Source organism: Castor canadensis, chromosome 1 (genome assembly GCF_047511655.1).
Source record: "Castor canadensis chromosome 1, mCasCan1.hap1v2, whole genome shotgun sequence".
NCBI classification, from domain to species: Eukaryota; Metazoa; Chordata; class Mammalia; order Rodentia; family Castoridae; genus Castor; species Castor canadensis.
In genome coordinates this window covers 156,565,012-156,581,180 of record NC_133386.1, presented here as the reverse complement: position 1 = coordinate 156,581,180, position 16,169 = coordinate 156,565,012, and the positions used below count along the sequence as shown (strand labels likewise).

Below are 16,169 nucleotides of genomic sequence, written 5' to 3'. Positions count from 1 at the left end.
CTTTAAGTTTAAGATGAGGCCAAACCTCTAGTCAGGTTTTATATTTTGTATTCAATTTCAGAATTTAGAATTAATTTGAAAGTTTAATTTTTCATTAAATATTAAAATACACCTAAAACACTTACAAAACTCTTTCCATTATTTGTTTCTCTCTCCAACTTGCTTCCCTTTCTAAGTTTAGTCTTTCTCCTAAATGCATGCCTCCTATCTTTTTCTTTTTCTTACCCTTTTAAAAAGAATTTTTGTCCTTTTTTTTTTTTTTTTTTTTTAAATCAGCCTTTGCTCTCTTCCAACAGAAAATATTGTTTCAGTTCCCTTTATGGGAAAGCCCCTTTCTTATCTCAAAGGAAAGCTTTCCCTGTTTGACTTGAGAATCTCTTCTTTTACTTCTTTATTATTTCATGTTATAAAGCCAGGTTGGTCAGGTGATAACAGTGCCGGTTCATTTAAATAACTATATGGGTATTTAATCACTACTGTTTGAAATATTAGTGTGATATAAAAGGAGTCATAGAACAGTCTTTTTTGGCTTTATTCATTTATTCATATGTGCATACATTGTTTGGGCCATTTCTCTCCCTGCTACATTCCCCCTCCTTCTCCTCCCCCACCCTTTCGCTTCCAAGCAGAACCTGTTCTGCCCTGTTCTCCAATTTTGTTGAAGAGAAGACATAAGCAATAATAACAAAGACATAGCATTTTTGCTAGTTTGAGATTGGGATATCTATACAGAGGGATTCCTAGCATTGCTTCCACACATGTGTATTACAACCCAAATTGATTGATCTCTACCAGACCTCTTCATTACTTCCCAGTCACCTTCCCATAGTGACCTCTTGTTTTAAGGTTACCATATTAGCACATCAATGCTAATTAGCCTCTAGAGTGGGCATATTAAACACTTTCAAGTTTTGGGTTTCCTAACTTTCCCTATTCCTCCTGTATGTATTCTCCCCTTAGCATGTGACCCATGTCCAATAATATTACTGCATTTGTTTTAGGTCTAAAGTCTGCATATGAGGGAGAACGTATGATTTTTGGCCTTCTGAGCCTGGGTAACTTCACTTAAGATGATGTTCTCCAGTTCCATCCATTTACTTGGAAATGACAAGATTTCATTCTTCATCATGACCGAGTAAAATTCCATTGTGTATGAATACCACATTTTCTTAATCCATTTGTCAGTAGTAGGGCATCTTGGCTGTTTCCATACATGGCTATTGTGAATAGCACTGCAATAAACATGGGTGTGCAGGTGCCTCTGGAGTAACCTGAGTTGCATAACTTTGGGTATATCCCTAGGAGTGGGATTGCTGGATCATATGGCAGGTCTATGTTTAGATTTTTAAGAAGCCTCCAAATTGTTTTCCAGAGTGGTTGCACTAGCTTGCATTCCCACCAGCAGTGTATGAGGGTTCCTTTTTTCCTACATCCTTGCCAGCACCTGTTGTTGGTGGTGTTTTTGATGATAGCTGTTCTAACAGGGATGAGGTGGAATCTTAGTGTGTTTTGATTTGCATTTCCTTTATGGCCAGAGATGATGAGCATTTTTTCATGTGTTTTTTGGCCATTTGGATTTCTTCTTTTGAAAAAGTTCTGTTTAGTTCGGTTGCTCATTTCTTTATTGGTTCATTGATTTTGGGGGAGTTGAGTTTCTTGAGCTCCCTGTATATTCTGGTTATCAGTCCTTTGTCTGATGTATAGCCAGTGAATATTTTCTCCCACTTTGTGGGTGGTCTCTTTAGCTTAGAGACCATTTCTTTTGTTGTGCAGAAGCTTTTTAATTTCACGTAGTCCCATTTGTCCATCCTTTCTTTTAGTTACTGAGCTGCTGGGGTTCTATTATGGAAGTCCTTGCCTATATCTATTGCTTCCAGAGTATTCCCTACTCTTTTCTGTACTAGCTTCAGAGTTTCAGGTCTGATATTAAGGTCCTTGATCCATTTTGAGTTGATATTAGTACAGGGTGATAAACATGGATCTAATTTCAGTTTTCTGCAGGCAGATAACCACTTTTCCCAGCAACATTTGTTGAAGAGGCTGTCTATTTTGTTTTTGATAACTTTGTCAGAAAATCAGATGGGCATAGCTGTGTGTATTCATATCTGGGTCCTCTATTCTGTTCCACTGGTCTTCATATCTGTTTTTGTGCCAGTGCCGTGCTGTTTTTATTGCTATTGCTTTGTAATATAGATTGAAGTCAGGTATTGTGACACCTCCAGCATTGCTCTTTTTGCTGAGTATTGCCTTGGCTATTAGTGGTCTCTTGTGTTTCCAAATGAAATTTAGGGTAGATTTTTCAATCTCTGTGATGAATGTCATTTTGGATTTTGGTGGGAATTGCATTAAAACACGTAGACTGCTTTTGGTAGTATAGCCATTTTTACTATGTTGATTCTACCAATCCATGAGCACAGAAGATCTTTTCACCTTCTGTAGTCTTCCTCTATCTCTTTCTTCAAGGGTTTGTAGTTCTCCTTGTAGAGGTCATTCACATCCTTTTTTTAGTTTACCACTAATATTTGATTTTTTTTGAGGCTATTGTAAATGGAATTGTTTTCCTATATTCTTTCTCAATTTAGATCATAGTCTTTTCCTTCATCATGTTTTATTTTAGAGACAAGAAAATATTTATCAGGTATTTTAGCTAACAGTGTTAGCTACAATGTAGGATATTGTATGATTAAGTGCCATAATGAATATTATCAATTTCAGTGCTTAGACACTTATAAGTGAATAAATATTTGACATGGGTTGAAATCACTACAAAAAATAACCTATAAAGGCCATCATTGAATTGGACTTTGGAAGAATGATTAAGATTTGAATAGATAATAAAGAGTGGGAAAGACATTCCAGGAATAGGAAATCAGAAACTGGCAAAGGCACAGAGTTAGGAATGGCATGTTTATGGGATAAAAAAAAAAAAAAATCTGGACTAGTTGTTACTACTTCCCATCCCTCTGCCCCTTACTGGGGATTGAACCCAGGGGCCTCATGTTTGCTAGGCAAGCACTCTACAACTTGAGCTATTCTCCCAGCCCTGAAATCACATTTTGGAGGAATCGTGAATATCTGACCAATGAATTAAAAAGTGATTCTCAGGCACAGGGAAACCATGAGAATGAAATGTCTTCATTTGAAGTTCATTATTATTACTTTATTCAGCAATGAGGTGCTGTGGGTAGAGTATGATGTAGAAAATAACCTCTCTGCCTGTGAGGTGATAATTTAATTGGAGAACTAGAGAAAGACCATGTATGTTAAAAATTAAATAGCCAGGCATGGGTGGCACATACCAGTAATCCTGGCCTTTGGGGAGGCTGAGGCAGGTTAAGGCCAGCCTGGGCTTCATAAGGAGATCTTATCTCAAAAAAAAAAAAAAAAGAAAAAAAAATGATGTTGAACAATGTAGTACCATAAAACACATCACCTTCTCAAAACTGTTTTCTTGGAATATAAAACTTTGCATATGCTTTAATGCCATCAAAACCAAATATTGACAGAGGTGAAACCTAGGTTAGAGGTAACTTATAATATTTTGTACTTCTATGTTATCTAATTTTTTGTCATGGATATATAGTATTTATATAATTTTAAAGAAAAAATTACAATAAGATATAGTAGTATTTTAAATCTCTATAAATCTGTACTGATTACCTAGAAAGTTCAGTGTTAGAATGAATCAGGCTGTAGAATAAACCCTTTGAAAACCTGATGGTGTGATTGAACAGAAATATTTTTCAGGCTCCAATTCTCCCTGAAACTAAGCACTATAATCAATAGGCTCCTAGGAAAAGGTAGCAAGAACTTGGAGTAGATATGTTAGAGTAATGAATGTCTAGGGATTCAAACCAACCCAAGAACCTGAACTTACTCACTGCTATCCTTGCAGTTCTGGGCCATGTTGATCTCTTGCTTGCTGGCTATTTTGTAAATCTCCTAGTTGGTTTGCTCCTTCCTTCTAGTCTACCCTGTAAGTGATGTGATATTAGCCAAAACTTGCATAGTGCTTACTGTATATTCTCACATATTAATTCAATCTTCCTAAAACATACTCTTTTCAGAAACATTTAACATTTTCTTCTGACCAAAACATTGATTTCCTTTGCTTGGCATTCAGGGAGCCTCAAAATATAGCCCTTATCTTTCTTTCCAAATAATTATGGCGTTAGAGCCAAAAAATACCCAAAAGATGATGTTTCATTTTGTTTTAGGAATCCTGCAATGGATGCAGGGATAGGAGTGCCTAGGAACCTACAGCTTTTAGGGTCAAGACCTAGAATCCAGGTCTTCTGACTGCCAGGCCTACCTCACAGTTTTACTTCAGCTACTAGTCCTTTATCTACTACATTTGCTGCCTCCTCTATAAACCTTCCCTGTCTCTGCCAGAACAATCAAACCTCATCCTTCAATATCAAAGTCAAGCCTCTTATAATATAAAAGTTTTTCTATCACATCAGTGATTGGAAAGGAGTGACTTCTTCACTCCTTTGTGTTAAAAACTATTGTAGTTTATATGGTAATTATCCATATATTGTTTCATGATATTATTGTTTTGGTACTGCTCTTTGTCTCTATCCAGTCTGATTTTTGTGTGTGTACCTTCTCCTTATTGAAGGTACATTATTAAGCTGTTCTTTTACTTGGAAAAGTTGTACATTCACCTTGAAAAACAATGAAATGGCACAATAAGATATACAGTGAAAAAAATGAGTCTCTCTTTTATACCAGACTTGTGGTTTCTCTCTCTAGTTTCTTGTATAATTTTCCAGAAATACTCTGGGTATAACCAAGTATATATGTGAAATACATCTGATGACATTCACCACTTTGTGCATTTACTTATTGGTATTACCTGGAAATAATTACATAATAACATATATAACTTTCATTTGATTCTTAAACCACAGTATATATCATTTATTTAACTAGTCCCCCTAATATGTTATAATTTTTGATATGCAATAAATATTGAATGAATAAGAACATTTCAAAATATTGTTCTATTCATTTCTCAAATCATACAAAGGAAATAAAGGGTGGTGTGACTTGATAAATATTTTCCTTTGCCCTTGCCTTGTATATTTTGATGAAGGAAAAAGAACAATAGAATATATTCGTGAGCTCTTCAGAGAGGAACAATTTTAAACCTGCCAAAAAGCAGTTCATGTTTGATTAAATTACTTGATCCCAAGTATACGAATGTGTTTTCAGAAAGTTTTACTGGGCACTTGCTTTGCCTAAGGCACTATGCTGACTGCTGCTGGAACTATGTAGATATGTACACACCTGATGCTGTCTTTAGGAAACTTGGAGTTTAATACGGGAAATGTCTGGAGGGCAGATTGATTTGCTATGAGAGAAAATGAAAGCACAAGGAAGGGATATGGTAATTCTGTCTTGAGCTCTCAAATGGGGACAGAAATAAGGGGATGCAGTTGTATGAGAATTGGGATTACCTAAATAGAGTGTTATGAAATAGTTAACACATAAAATACGTATGCAAGTATTAAGGCATAATAAAGCAAGCACGTATGAATTTACCCTCTGTCAAGAACATTACCAGTACTGCTGAAGCTACCTGTGTACTTCTCCCGAGTCCATAGGCAAGCACTCTACCACTGAGCTACACCACCAGCCCTCAGAGCACTTTTTGTCTTATTTTCTACACTTGCTTCAGAGACAGTTGATATATCCATAGACAAGTATACTTACCTTGGCCCTGAAACCAGAAATGGATTAGAGGCTCCCTCTGCTGGTGTCATGTGTACACACCAACTGGTTATAGTTTTGTGTAAGAGATACCATCATAGTAATGATGTGAGGTAATTAATAATTATTAACTATTACTATTTTTATTAAGGGCCCACTATGTATATTTAAATGCTTCATGTGCAGGTCTTATATTTCATTTTACTAATAAACTATGAAGGAGGAGTAGATTTATAAATTTATAGATGAGGAAACTTAAGGATCAATGAGGATAAATAATTTACTTTTTCATATCGAAAAAGGGAAGGACTGAGATTTGAACCCAAGTCTGGCTCTAAAGTTGTGCTCTTCTTTTGCTGTCACTTAGATAATTTTATTTAAAACATTTAGTACGAAGTCTGGCACAGAATAAATACTCAGCAAATAGTAGTTGTTGTTGTAGGATTGCAAAAGGGTGATGAATAGAAAAATGGTAAAAGGACATATAAAACAATCCTTTGAAATAAAGCAACATTAGGATTTGGAAACAGTTACAAGAATAAAAGTTGTGTAAGTAAAATTATTCTCTTTTCAGAGACAAATAAATGACAGCTACAGCCTTCAGGAGGAATCTCATGGCAAATAAAACCTTTAGGATCTATTTCCTGCTTCCTTCAGTTTCATCTTCTGCCATCCTGCCAGGCATTCTGTGCCAGTCAGATGGTCAGCTTACAATTTCTGACTGGTTCATACACTTTTACACTTCCTTGCCTTTGCACTTGCTGCTTTTTTTTTCCATACACCTGGCTAATTCCTGCTTACCCTTCAGGACTGGACTTGAGTGCCAGCTCTTCCAGAAAGCACTCAAGGTTAAGTAAGTTCATACAAGAGTTATAACCATTATTACACTGTGTTATCATTGTGTCTGTTAAATTATTATACTGTGTTTACCCAACCAGACCCTAATTTACTTGAGCTTAGAAGGTTTCAGTAAGTATATTTTGGAATGAATGAATGATCCTGACAGCACCTTGTTACAACCAAAGATGATTCATTTACTTAACATCAAATTAGACCATTAGCAGAACATATACTGTGAAGCTGCTATTTTCAGCTGTGATATTGCAGTCATAACAAACTGCAGGTAGCTGTAGTGCTGTTTTAGAACAGAATGTTAGATCATCTGCATTCAGTACAAGGTAGGTGTATGTAATGGTAAAAGCTATCCTATGGGCATTTTTCAGTCAAATTCTTAGGGCCTGTTCTTGGTTGGAACAGAAGCTATAGACTGATTAGATACAATATTTGAAATAAGTAGTTAAACTAGAATGGATTTGTGAAATTTTAAAGGCTGGGCAACAAAACAAAAAAAATGAATATTAAGTCCATCCAAACTCATTTGAAAATTCTAAAGAATATGTCACAAGGAAATTTGAATTTTTCCCTCTCTGAACCTTCTTTGCTCATGACTCTTATGAGTCAGAACATTAGAGAGGAAAGATAAAGAATGTGACAATCTATCATCTATCCATCTTGTCTATGGATCTATGTGTATAATGACAGCAGTACTGATCATTTTCAGATTTTTTTTAATAACCTTTCTGAGTCTTTTTTAATGCCAGCCTTGCTACTTTTAATCATCTTCCCAAGATCTGGAATGCTGTATTTCAGTTTAGCAGACATTCACCACCTCCTAATTTGTAATTTACCAGTGTACTAATAACATACAAAAATTTCAAGAAAATAATCCATGTATAATCCTTCTTCCTCTTTATTTTTAATGACTTTTTTTTTTCATGTTTGCTAAGAAAGTGCTGTTCCATTTGAACCATGTTCCCAGTCCTTTTGCTTCTAGAGTATTTTTCCGATAGGATCTTCTGTTTTTCCTCAGGCTGCCCTCAGTCTGCTATCCTCCTGCCTCCACCTCCTAACTAGCTGGGGCCCACAGGTGTGGGGCACTGTGCCCAGCTTTTTCTAGATAGGGTTTTGCTGTCTCCTGGGTAGATGGAGTACAGGAATGTGCCACCATGCCTGGTCCCATGTTTAACCCTTCAAAATAAAACATTGAAAAAAATTCCTTAACTTGTCCATATGTATTCATTATAAATTCATTATAAATACATATGGACAAGTTAAGAATTTTTTTCATATAACAATTCTTGGGTTTGCTTTATTTCCCACTTGCATAAAAATGTTTTTTGGGTAGTTTAGTAGTGGAGTACTTGCTTAGCATGAACTAGGCTCTAGGTTCCATCTCCAGCACAGCAAAACAATATAAACTTTTAAAACTTTTCCATGTTTTTCTCTTCCTTACCAAATACAAATATTAATAGTGTGTGAGGTTTCATATTATCTTCTGTCTGCCAAACACCATAGTAAAGAATACGTCCAAAAGTTGGGGATGTAGCTCAGTGATAGAATTCTTGCCTAGCGTATCAAAGATCCTAAATAGCCCTAAACAAAACAAAACAAACAAACAAACTAACTAAAAACCACTGGGCTCAAGTCTTGTGAGTTTCCTAGCCTACATATTAAGATCCTGTCTCAGAAAACCAAAACCAAACAAAAAAATATGTGAAGAGAACACAAAAGACCCAATGGTCCCTGCACCATGGAACCTTAAAATCAATTTGAGGAAGTGAGGCATCTGAATACATATAGTGTCCTTTATTGCTGACACTATATGGCCTAATTTTGAATGCAGTTTAGAATATTTGTATCTTAAACATACGATATTTTTATATGGCCAAATGTATTTTTGTTTTACTTTATTTTTGTATTTACCCAAATACAGATAGAATGTACCAAAGAATATCTTTACACAGATATGAACCAAGTGAATATTGCAGTGGTTTCAAAATGTGGGAGCTGCAGTTTCAGCTCAGTGGTAGAGTGTACACTTATTAGCACGGACAAGGTTCCTGGGTTCAGTCCCCAGCATCCTCCCCTAAAAAAAAAGTCCAGTTTATGTACACAGCTTTGAATTTTTTATTGTTTTATAAATTTTGTAATGAGAAGACATGGGTAATGCAGAAGGTGCTCTTAAAAAACAGGAATCTTCCTCTCTAACATTGGGAAAATTCTATCCCAAAATGAAAGGTTACCAGCTTTCATTGGTAAGGCTTCACCTGGTGAAAGAAATTATTTTCAGAGCAGTTCCCAGCAGAACAAATGCCAAGTGCTTGCAGCATTTGGAAGCCTGCTGAGGAAACAACTCTCCCTTTTACTATTCTTTGAACAGTAAAACAGCCCTTGTAGAACTCTTCTAGATGAGAACAGGTTAGTAGGCTGCAAGTAGACTTTAGAGATCTTTTTGTTTTTTTTTTTTGGGAGATTGTAGTTCAAATTTTTTTCATCCCACACAGTTGGTACAATAAATATAGTGCCATCAATGAAAAAATAACTGTTGCTAGAAAGAAAGAAATCTTCCATAAAAAGATTAATTCAGATTAAAGATTACCCTAGACTGCAAAAGACCATTTATTGTTTCAATCCTAAGACAATCATTGGCAAAATATAATTAATTCTTCATTTAATTTTTAGTGCCCACATGGGGTGGCCAAGAAGAAGTAATGAATCCTAGCCCTCAGGTACAGCTGTCCAACAGGTAATAATGCAAATTTTCACATATCCAACTGAAAATCATGTACTTCATAGCTAACAGGGTTTACAGAGCATGCACTTCTCAAGTTTCTGTAAACAAAACTAGCTAGTGTGGGCAAATCCAAACATATAAGGGAACAGTGTTGTTTTGTCTGATTTCTTATTTCATTGTAGATCTAAGAGTGCTTTGCAAACTTTTCCAGGCAACACAGTTGACATGTAAAGGGTATAACACTGTCCTTATTTGTAGACAGTGATTTACTTCTCTTATATCTAATCATCTGAGGATATTAAAATTTTAATATAGAAGAGAATTTGTACATACCGCTTAGAAATACATATTAATTACACATGAGTACATTTGGAAATCAGTCTAATATGAATAAGCCTTATATGTTCAAGGGGGAGAAAAGTGTAATGCACAGATTCGTGTATCTTTTGTCTTTATTTGGGGATCTTTCAGGGTTCTGTGTGCTCCATGGGTTGGACTTTAAATGCTATATATTTTCATGCCATTTATTGTTTCACCATCACATTATCACAGACTTACCTGAAGGCTTGAGTGATGGTGAATTTCAGTTTTTTAATCCTTCAGCTTATGGTTTTTAGAATATAACAGCTGGAAAAAATGTTCTCTTTCTTATTAAGAAGAGTAGTATGGCCAGGTGCTGGTGGCTCACACCTGTTATCCTAGCTACTCATGAGGCAGAGATCAGCAGGATCCAGATTTGAAGCCAACCCTGGCAAACAGATCATGAGACCAACCCTCTCTTGAAAATACCCAACCCCCCCAAAAAAACCATGGCTGGTGCAGTGGCTCAACTGGTAGAGCACCTGCCTATCAAGTGTGAGGCCCTGAGTTCAAACTCCAGTACTGCCCTCCCCAAAAAAGAATAATAGTATGTGTATAATTTATTCCAATCTTAAATAATCTTGTATTTGTAGGTTTTTGTTTTGATTTCATATTTTGGGAATTAAACCCAGGACCTTAAGCATGTTAAGCATGTGCTTTATTACTGAGCTATATTCCTGGTAGTTTTAAAAATGAATAAATGTAAATGATTGTTTAATTTGTACTACTTTTACAAAAAGAATGCTTATTATAAACTTCAAGTACTGCAGATATTATAGAGAGTAAAAAGCTGGGGTAATTCCATCTTCTAGAGACATCCACTGTTAAGTTTAATATCCACATGTCATTCAATTTGTTTTTCAAATATATCATTATTATAATATTATTATTTTAATAATAAATTTATGCTGTTGATACTGTCTTGCAGTTTGCTTCCTTAATGATAAAACTTGGACATCTTTCCATGTTGTACATGTAAATCTACCTTATTTGGCAGTGATTTATGTGACCAGTCTCCTTTTGATGAGTTTTTTTCCAAATACTTATATGTATACTTTTGCACGTTCAAGCATGTTGTTGTGGGATAAATTCCTAAAAGAGGAATTTCTAGATCAAGTGTTGCTAAATCTTAAAAGATTAGATCACTTTATACTCTAAACATCAGTTATAAGAATGCCTATTTATAGCTTCCCCGAATTAGTTACCAGTCTTTTTAATCTTTGCCAATGCGGATAGGTTAACCTGGTATTTATTGTTTTAATTCACATTGTTAAATATTTAGGGCAGTGAACATCTGTTATTCAGGCATTTATATTTTCTCTCTGTGAACTGCATATCTGATATTTTAAGAAAAGCTTAAATCAATAGATACATGTAAGCCTCCCTAATAATTGCTGTATAATTTTTATTTGTGTCATAATAATATCTACTATTAAACAGTGTAAAACTAAATGGTGCATATTCTGTGCATTTTCTGAGATCATATTTTTTTGTAACCTAGAGCCATGGAACTGTTACGAGTAAAAGGTCAAAGATCCTGGTCTGTCGGACTATCAGTGGCTGACCTGGTTGACAGTATTGTAAACAATAAAAAGAAAGTACATTCTGTGTCCGTTTTAGCAAAGGTAACAGTTATTTTGAATTTAAAACTTTCATATTAATAATATAATACCAGCAAAACTGCTGCTCACACTCTTAACTCAGTTGTCTTTGGCATCACTACCTTTTAGTCTAAGCCTTATGCTGTTTACCTGTGGGAATTCTGGACTTCTACTTGGCTGCCTTCTCACTCTTATGTAATTTTTGAGTCTCACCAAGAAGTGTTTATATATTCTGTGAGCTTCTTTTGGTTATCTTTTATCACCTCAGCCAACTAAGTCACCCTAGACTGATGTGCTAGCTCATCTAAGCTGGCCCAGTAGTTTATTTCTCCAGTGGTTTGTTACCCAGAGCATAACTTCCACAAAGGACACCTAAGCATCTGACAAATGCTTAGTCAGATTTTCTTGAAGACTTAAAATACCAGGAGGGAAACACAACATGGAAAGGAAAACTTTGCCTCAAACCCATACTTTGCCCTTCCCCAAGAAATTCACTCTGTCCATCTTTTATCTTAGCCCTCAGCATGGTACCCATATTGCAGGTAGCTAGCTTACTGCCCTACAAAGGGGGTATCTTTAACCAATTCTTCCCATCTCAAATTTTTTCTGAAGCAATAACTTTGAGTTTAGAAAATAAGTAAACAAAGCCAGGCATGAAGATGCATGACTGTGATTTTAGCTCTGGGAGGCTAAGTCAGGATAATCTTGAGTTCAAGGCTAGCCTGAGCCTACATCACAAGACCCTGTCAAAAAAAAAAAAAAAAAGGAAGAAAGAAAGAAAATTTAAGTTTAACTTAAACTTGTATCACTTTGTATTAGAGGTGGAAAGAAAGCCTGCATTATTATGATAATACTTTTTGCAGTGATTTATTTCTACTATAATCCCTTTTTTTTTTTCACTTCAGGGATATTATGATATAAATAGCGAAGTGTTTTTAAGTTTGCCTTGCATCCTTGGAGCCACTGGGGTAGCTGAAGTCATCAAAGTCACAGTGAGAGAAAGCACAGTGACCGAGAAACTACAAAGCAGTGCATCCTCAATTCATGGTCTCCAACAGCAGTTAAAACTTTGATTCTCAAATGTAGTTACCTGAAAGGTGAAAAAGGTTGTTTAATTTTGTCAACTATAGATAGGTTTGCGAACTTCTTTATCTTACTACTTACCCTTACAAACTTTTGGTTAAGGTAGATGGTTTCTTAGGTAGCCTTGTAATTTGAATCCATAAGGAGTTAGATTAAGAAGGAAATAAAATCTTAATTTTCTTGGGATTCTTGACATAGATAGCTACACTGTTCTTTAAGCTCACAGAAAGGATAAACATTCATCTGTACTGTAAATCATTTTAAATTGTATATCCTAAACTCAAAGCACATTAGCACTTTGGAAATCTCCTGAAAAAATAATTTTAAAGGATTATTCTTTGACATTTATAATAAACATGATAAGTCGAAGGGCCAGAATGGCCTTTCCTAAAAAATCTGTGCTAGGTATACATTCAGAAAATTCACAGTGTATTAATATTTCTTTTGCAAAAGTAGTAATGGCAAATCATTTTATTTTCCTTCTTCAAATTCATTAGCTACCACAATCTAGAAAATAATTTCATATTTACTTTAAAATAGAAAAAGGAAAAGTGAAAATTTTTAATAGATAAAGAAAAATTATATATAATTAAAATTTCAGTGGAGTTTCCTTTCTGAAATTTTCTGTAACTTCTTCCTAGGCTATGTAAGATCTCCATGTGATAAATTCATTATGATATTCCTAGAAACATAGAGAAATATGTATTTTAGTGGACATAAATTATAGTAACAGCTAAGCAGCTAATTAGGCTGAAATATGAGGCTTTCATTAAAAAAAATTGGTCTTAAGGGAGAAGTTAAATGGACTGATGGTTCTGAGCAAATTCTTCAATAACTGCAGAAGAAATGATTCAGAGTATGTGTGCTCGAGTGGTGGGTCAATAGCAATGTTTCCATATGTGAAAGATAGCATGTTATTACTGTCGTGACACACACCTAATAGTAACAGCTAACATCAACACTTTCATATGCCAGGCAGTGTGGTGAGCAATTCATTATTTTATTGAATCCTCACAATAACCCACAGAGGGAAGGGACTATTACCATCATTTTATAGAGGAGGAGATTGAGTGTCCAAGCTCTCAGGGCCTTTAAGGGAGTTATAGATTCATACAACCTCTACTTTTTATAGGTACCAAAAGGAGAAAAAGGCCTAATAGCCAAAATAGTTACTATAAGACCCTAAAGTTGGAGTTTTGAATACTATGAAAGGATTACTTTCATTATCAGAAAGATTGATTTCCTGGCTTCCCAGATGTACTCAGCAAATAGCAGAGGGTCTATGCACTGAGGTAGGTATTTATTTATTTAATCATCCAGCTAGCATTTATTAGGAATCTTTTATACACCAGTCACTAATAGTGAAAATGCCTGGATTAGGTACAAGCCCTCTGGTTCTTACACTCTATATGGAAAAAGAAAATCTAGAATAAGAAACACAGTAATCAACTCTCATAACAAATGTGTAGTTGCAAGTGTAATAAGTACTATGAAGAAGCCCCCAAAGTTTTCTTTTTCATTTTTATTCATTATAAGGGGGGGAGGATTTGTAGTGACAGTTCTGAATAGTCTTACATTGTACATTGGTTAGATCACTCCCTGCATCTCCCTCCCCCCGGCCACCTACCTAGTGTTTTAAAAGCATATAATAGCTGAACCCAAATCTGGTCAGGGAGGTAGGGGCCAGATGGTTCACAGGGGTATACATATCCCAGGTAGAGAGGAAATAATCTAAAGCTCACTTAGTATAATAGTGGATAGTGATAATGATGAACTTTAGACATTAAGAAAGGTAAAATAAGAGGAGAGCCAGTGGCTCATGCTTGGAATCCTAGCTACTCAGGAGGCAGAGATCAGGAGGATTGTGGTTCAAAGCCAGCCTGGGAAAATAGTTTGCAAGACAGATGCTATCTTGAAAAAAATCCATCACAAAAAGGGCTGGTAGAGTGGCTCAAGGTATAGACCCTGAGTTCAAACCTGAGTACTGCCAAAAACGTAAAATCTAGTATCCCATGTTTAAGAAAGAAGAAAAGTATTTGATATACTTGGAAATATTCCCACCTGATTTAACTGGATAAAGCCTCAGACATTTGGGTTGCGAGTATAACTTAGTGGTAGAGCATTTGCTTGACATACCTGGGTTTGATACCAGCATCACAAAAACAGACAAACAAAAAATCTTGGGTATTTAAGGAGATAAGCATTAGTTCTATGTAGATTATTTTGGTATAATTCTTACTGTTTATTTGTATGAAATAGAAATGTAAAAGGGAAATAACCATTTCTTGTTGATTTTTAAGCTAACCTTTTATAATAAATAATTAGAAATTTGATAATTCCTAAAATCTAATTTCTAATATGCTCTTGAACAATTATCTATTTGAAAAATATTATATAATATAGTATAGATGAATTGCCAAGAATTCACTACATTAATTATAAAAGGAGTATGTCAGTATAATAAATATTTCTAGCAGCTACTGTTATTCCAGTTATTGTTAGACTCTGAATATTTGGGAATGAATTACAGTTCTCACCCTCCAAAAGGCCACAGTATAGAAGTAATTCTCTATATCAGATAGTTCTTTGAATGCTAAGTATTTGTAATTATGTTGTAAGTTCTATGTTATATCAGGAAATGGTATGATTTGGTGATAATTTAACAATCACATTTCATTTTTCCAAAATCAGGCAATGCTTCTTGTTATGATTTTTAGTGGGTCTTGGATTAAAAGTTTTTTTTGATACTGTAGAAGATAAGAGTTTTTATTTCCAATTTACATTGTTTCCTTAAATATCAAGAATGATGAATAAACTTTGATTTTAAAATCACCAAGTAATGCCTTACTTATTAAGTGAAATGAAGTTAATTCAAATTAAGGAACTTTTTTCATATAATCCATTGCAGCATCCAGGACATTTATTTGAAGTGATCTGCAAAATGAAGAGATTGGATTTTATCTATTGTTTTCAAATTTTAAAAAGTTATTTTTAACAAGAAAAAAATTGTTTTTGGAGAATCTCACTGTGAAGTTCAGGCTGGCCTTAAAGTTGTGATCTCTTGCCTCAACCTCTCCAGTTCTGGGATTACAGAACTAATGCCACCATGCCTAGCTAAGAAAACTTCTAAAACAAAATATTACTTAGCATTTCTCTAATCTACAGAAACAGAGTTGCTCTAGTTGAAAGTATTAAGTAAGCTGTGGTTCTAACAGCATTTTGAAAGCCATGCTTTTAAGCAACATAAAACTGCAGGTGCAATAGGACAGACATCTTTTGGGTTGAGTAGAGCTAACATGATTATCTAAGAATAATACCTATTGGGATAGCCTGTGTGTGTTGACAATAATTTATGATACTTCCACATGCTTTCAGTAAGGCTCCTTGGTGTATGTAACCTTCACTTAGATGCCAACTCAGAATCAATGCCACAGGCTTGCTCATTAGTGATATATAAAATCACTCAAATCCATCGTACTTCACATCATCAAACTTAAGCTTTAAGATACTTTGAATGGCAGTGTGCTTATAAAAACTGGTGATGACGAATGATGACTAATATAAATCACCATAGCCGAGCTTTTATTTGAAGTAGGAATTCAACTGAGTGCCTACTCTTGCACTGTACAAGGCAATGAAAGTAAGGCAATGTAGAATTATTTATAATGTATTATTTATGTTTGGGCACACAAAAGTTTTGACTTAGGGAAAGGTAACCTGGGGAAGAAGCTACTGTTTGGCTTCCTGAAAAAAGATCTACCCTTTGCAAACATAGGATAAAGGACTTAAGTTTTAAAAGAAAAACAACAAAACCCCCCACACTTGGTAATGCAGAG

General features: G+C 35.0%; 1 protein-coding gene across 4 annotated transcripts in view; it reads left to right on the top strand.

Annotated features, from left to right (window-relative positions):
• Uevld (UEV and lactate/malate dehyrogenase domains) overlaps nucleotides 1-15,169 on the top strand; it is a 65,574-nt gene extending 50,405 nt beyond the window's left edge. For 3 of the 4 annotated variants that reach the window (XM_020180182.2, XM_074042768.1, XM_074042759.1), the window contains 3 exons: nucleotides 9,238-9,301; nucleotides 11,151-11,274; nucleotides 12,156-15,169. In XM_020180182.2, the coding sequence (XP_020035771.1) occupies nucleotides 9,238-9,301; nucleotides 11,151-11,274; nucleotides 12,156-12,323 (356 nt within the window). In that variant the 3' untranslated portion in view covers nucleotides 12,324-15,169. Of the gene's footprint in view, nucleotides 1-9,237; nucleotides 9,302-11,150; nucleotides 11,275-12,155 lie in introns of those variants that run through there. The other variant, XR_012435899.1, reaches the window with a different exon arrangement.
• Nucleotides 15,170-16,169: the final 1,000 nt, after the last annotated feature.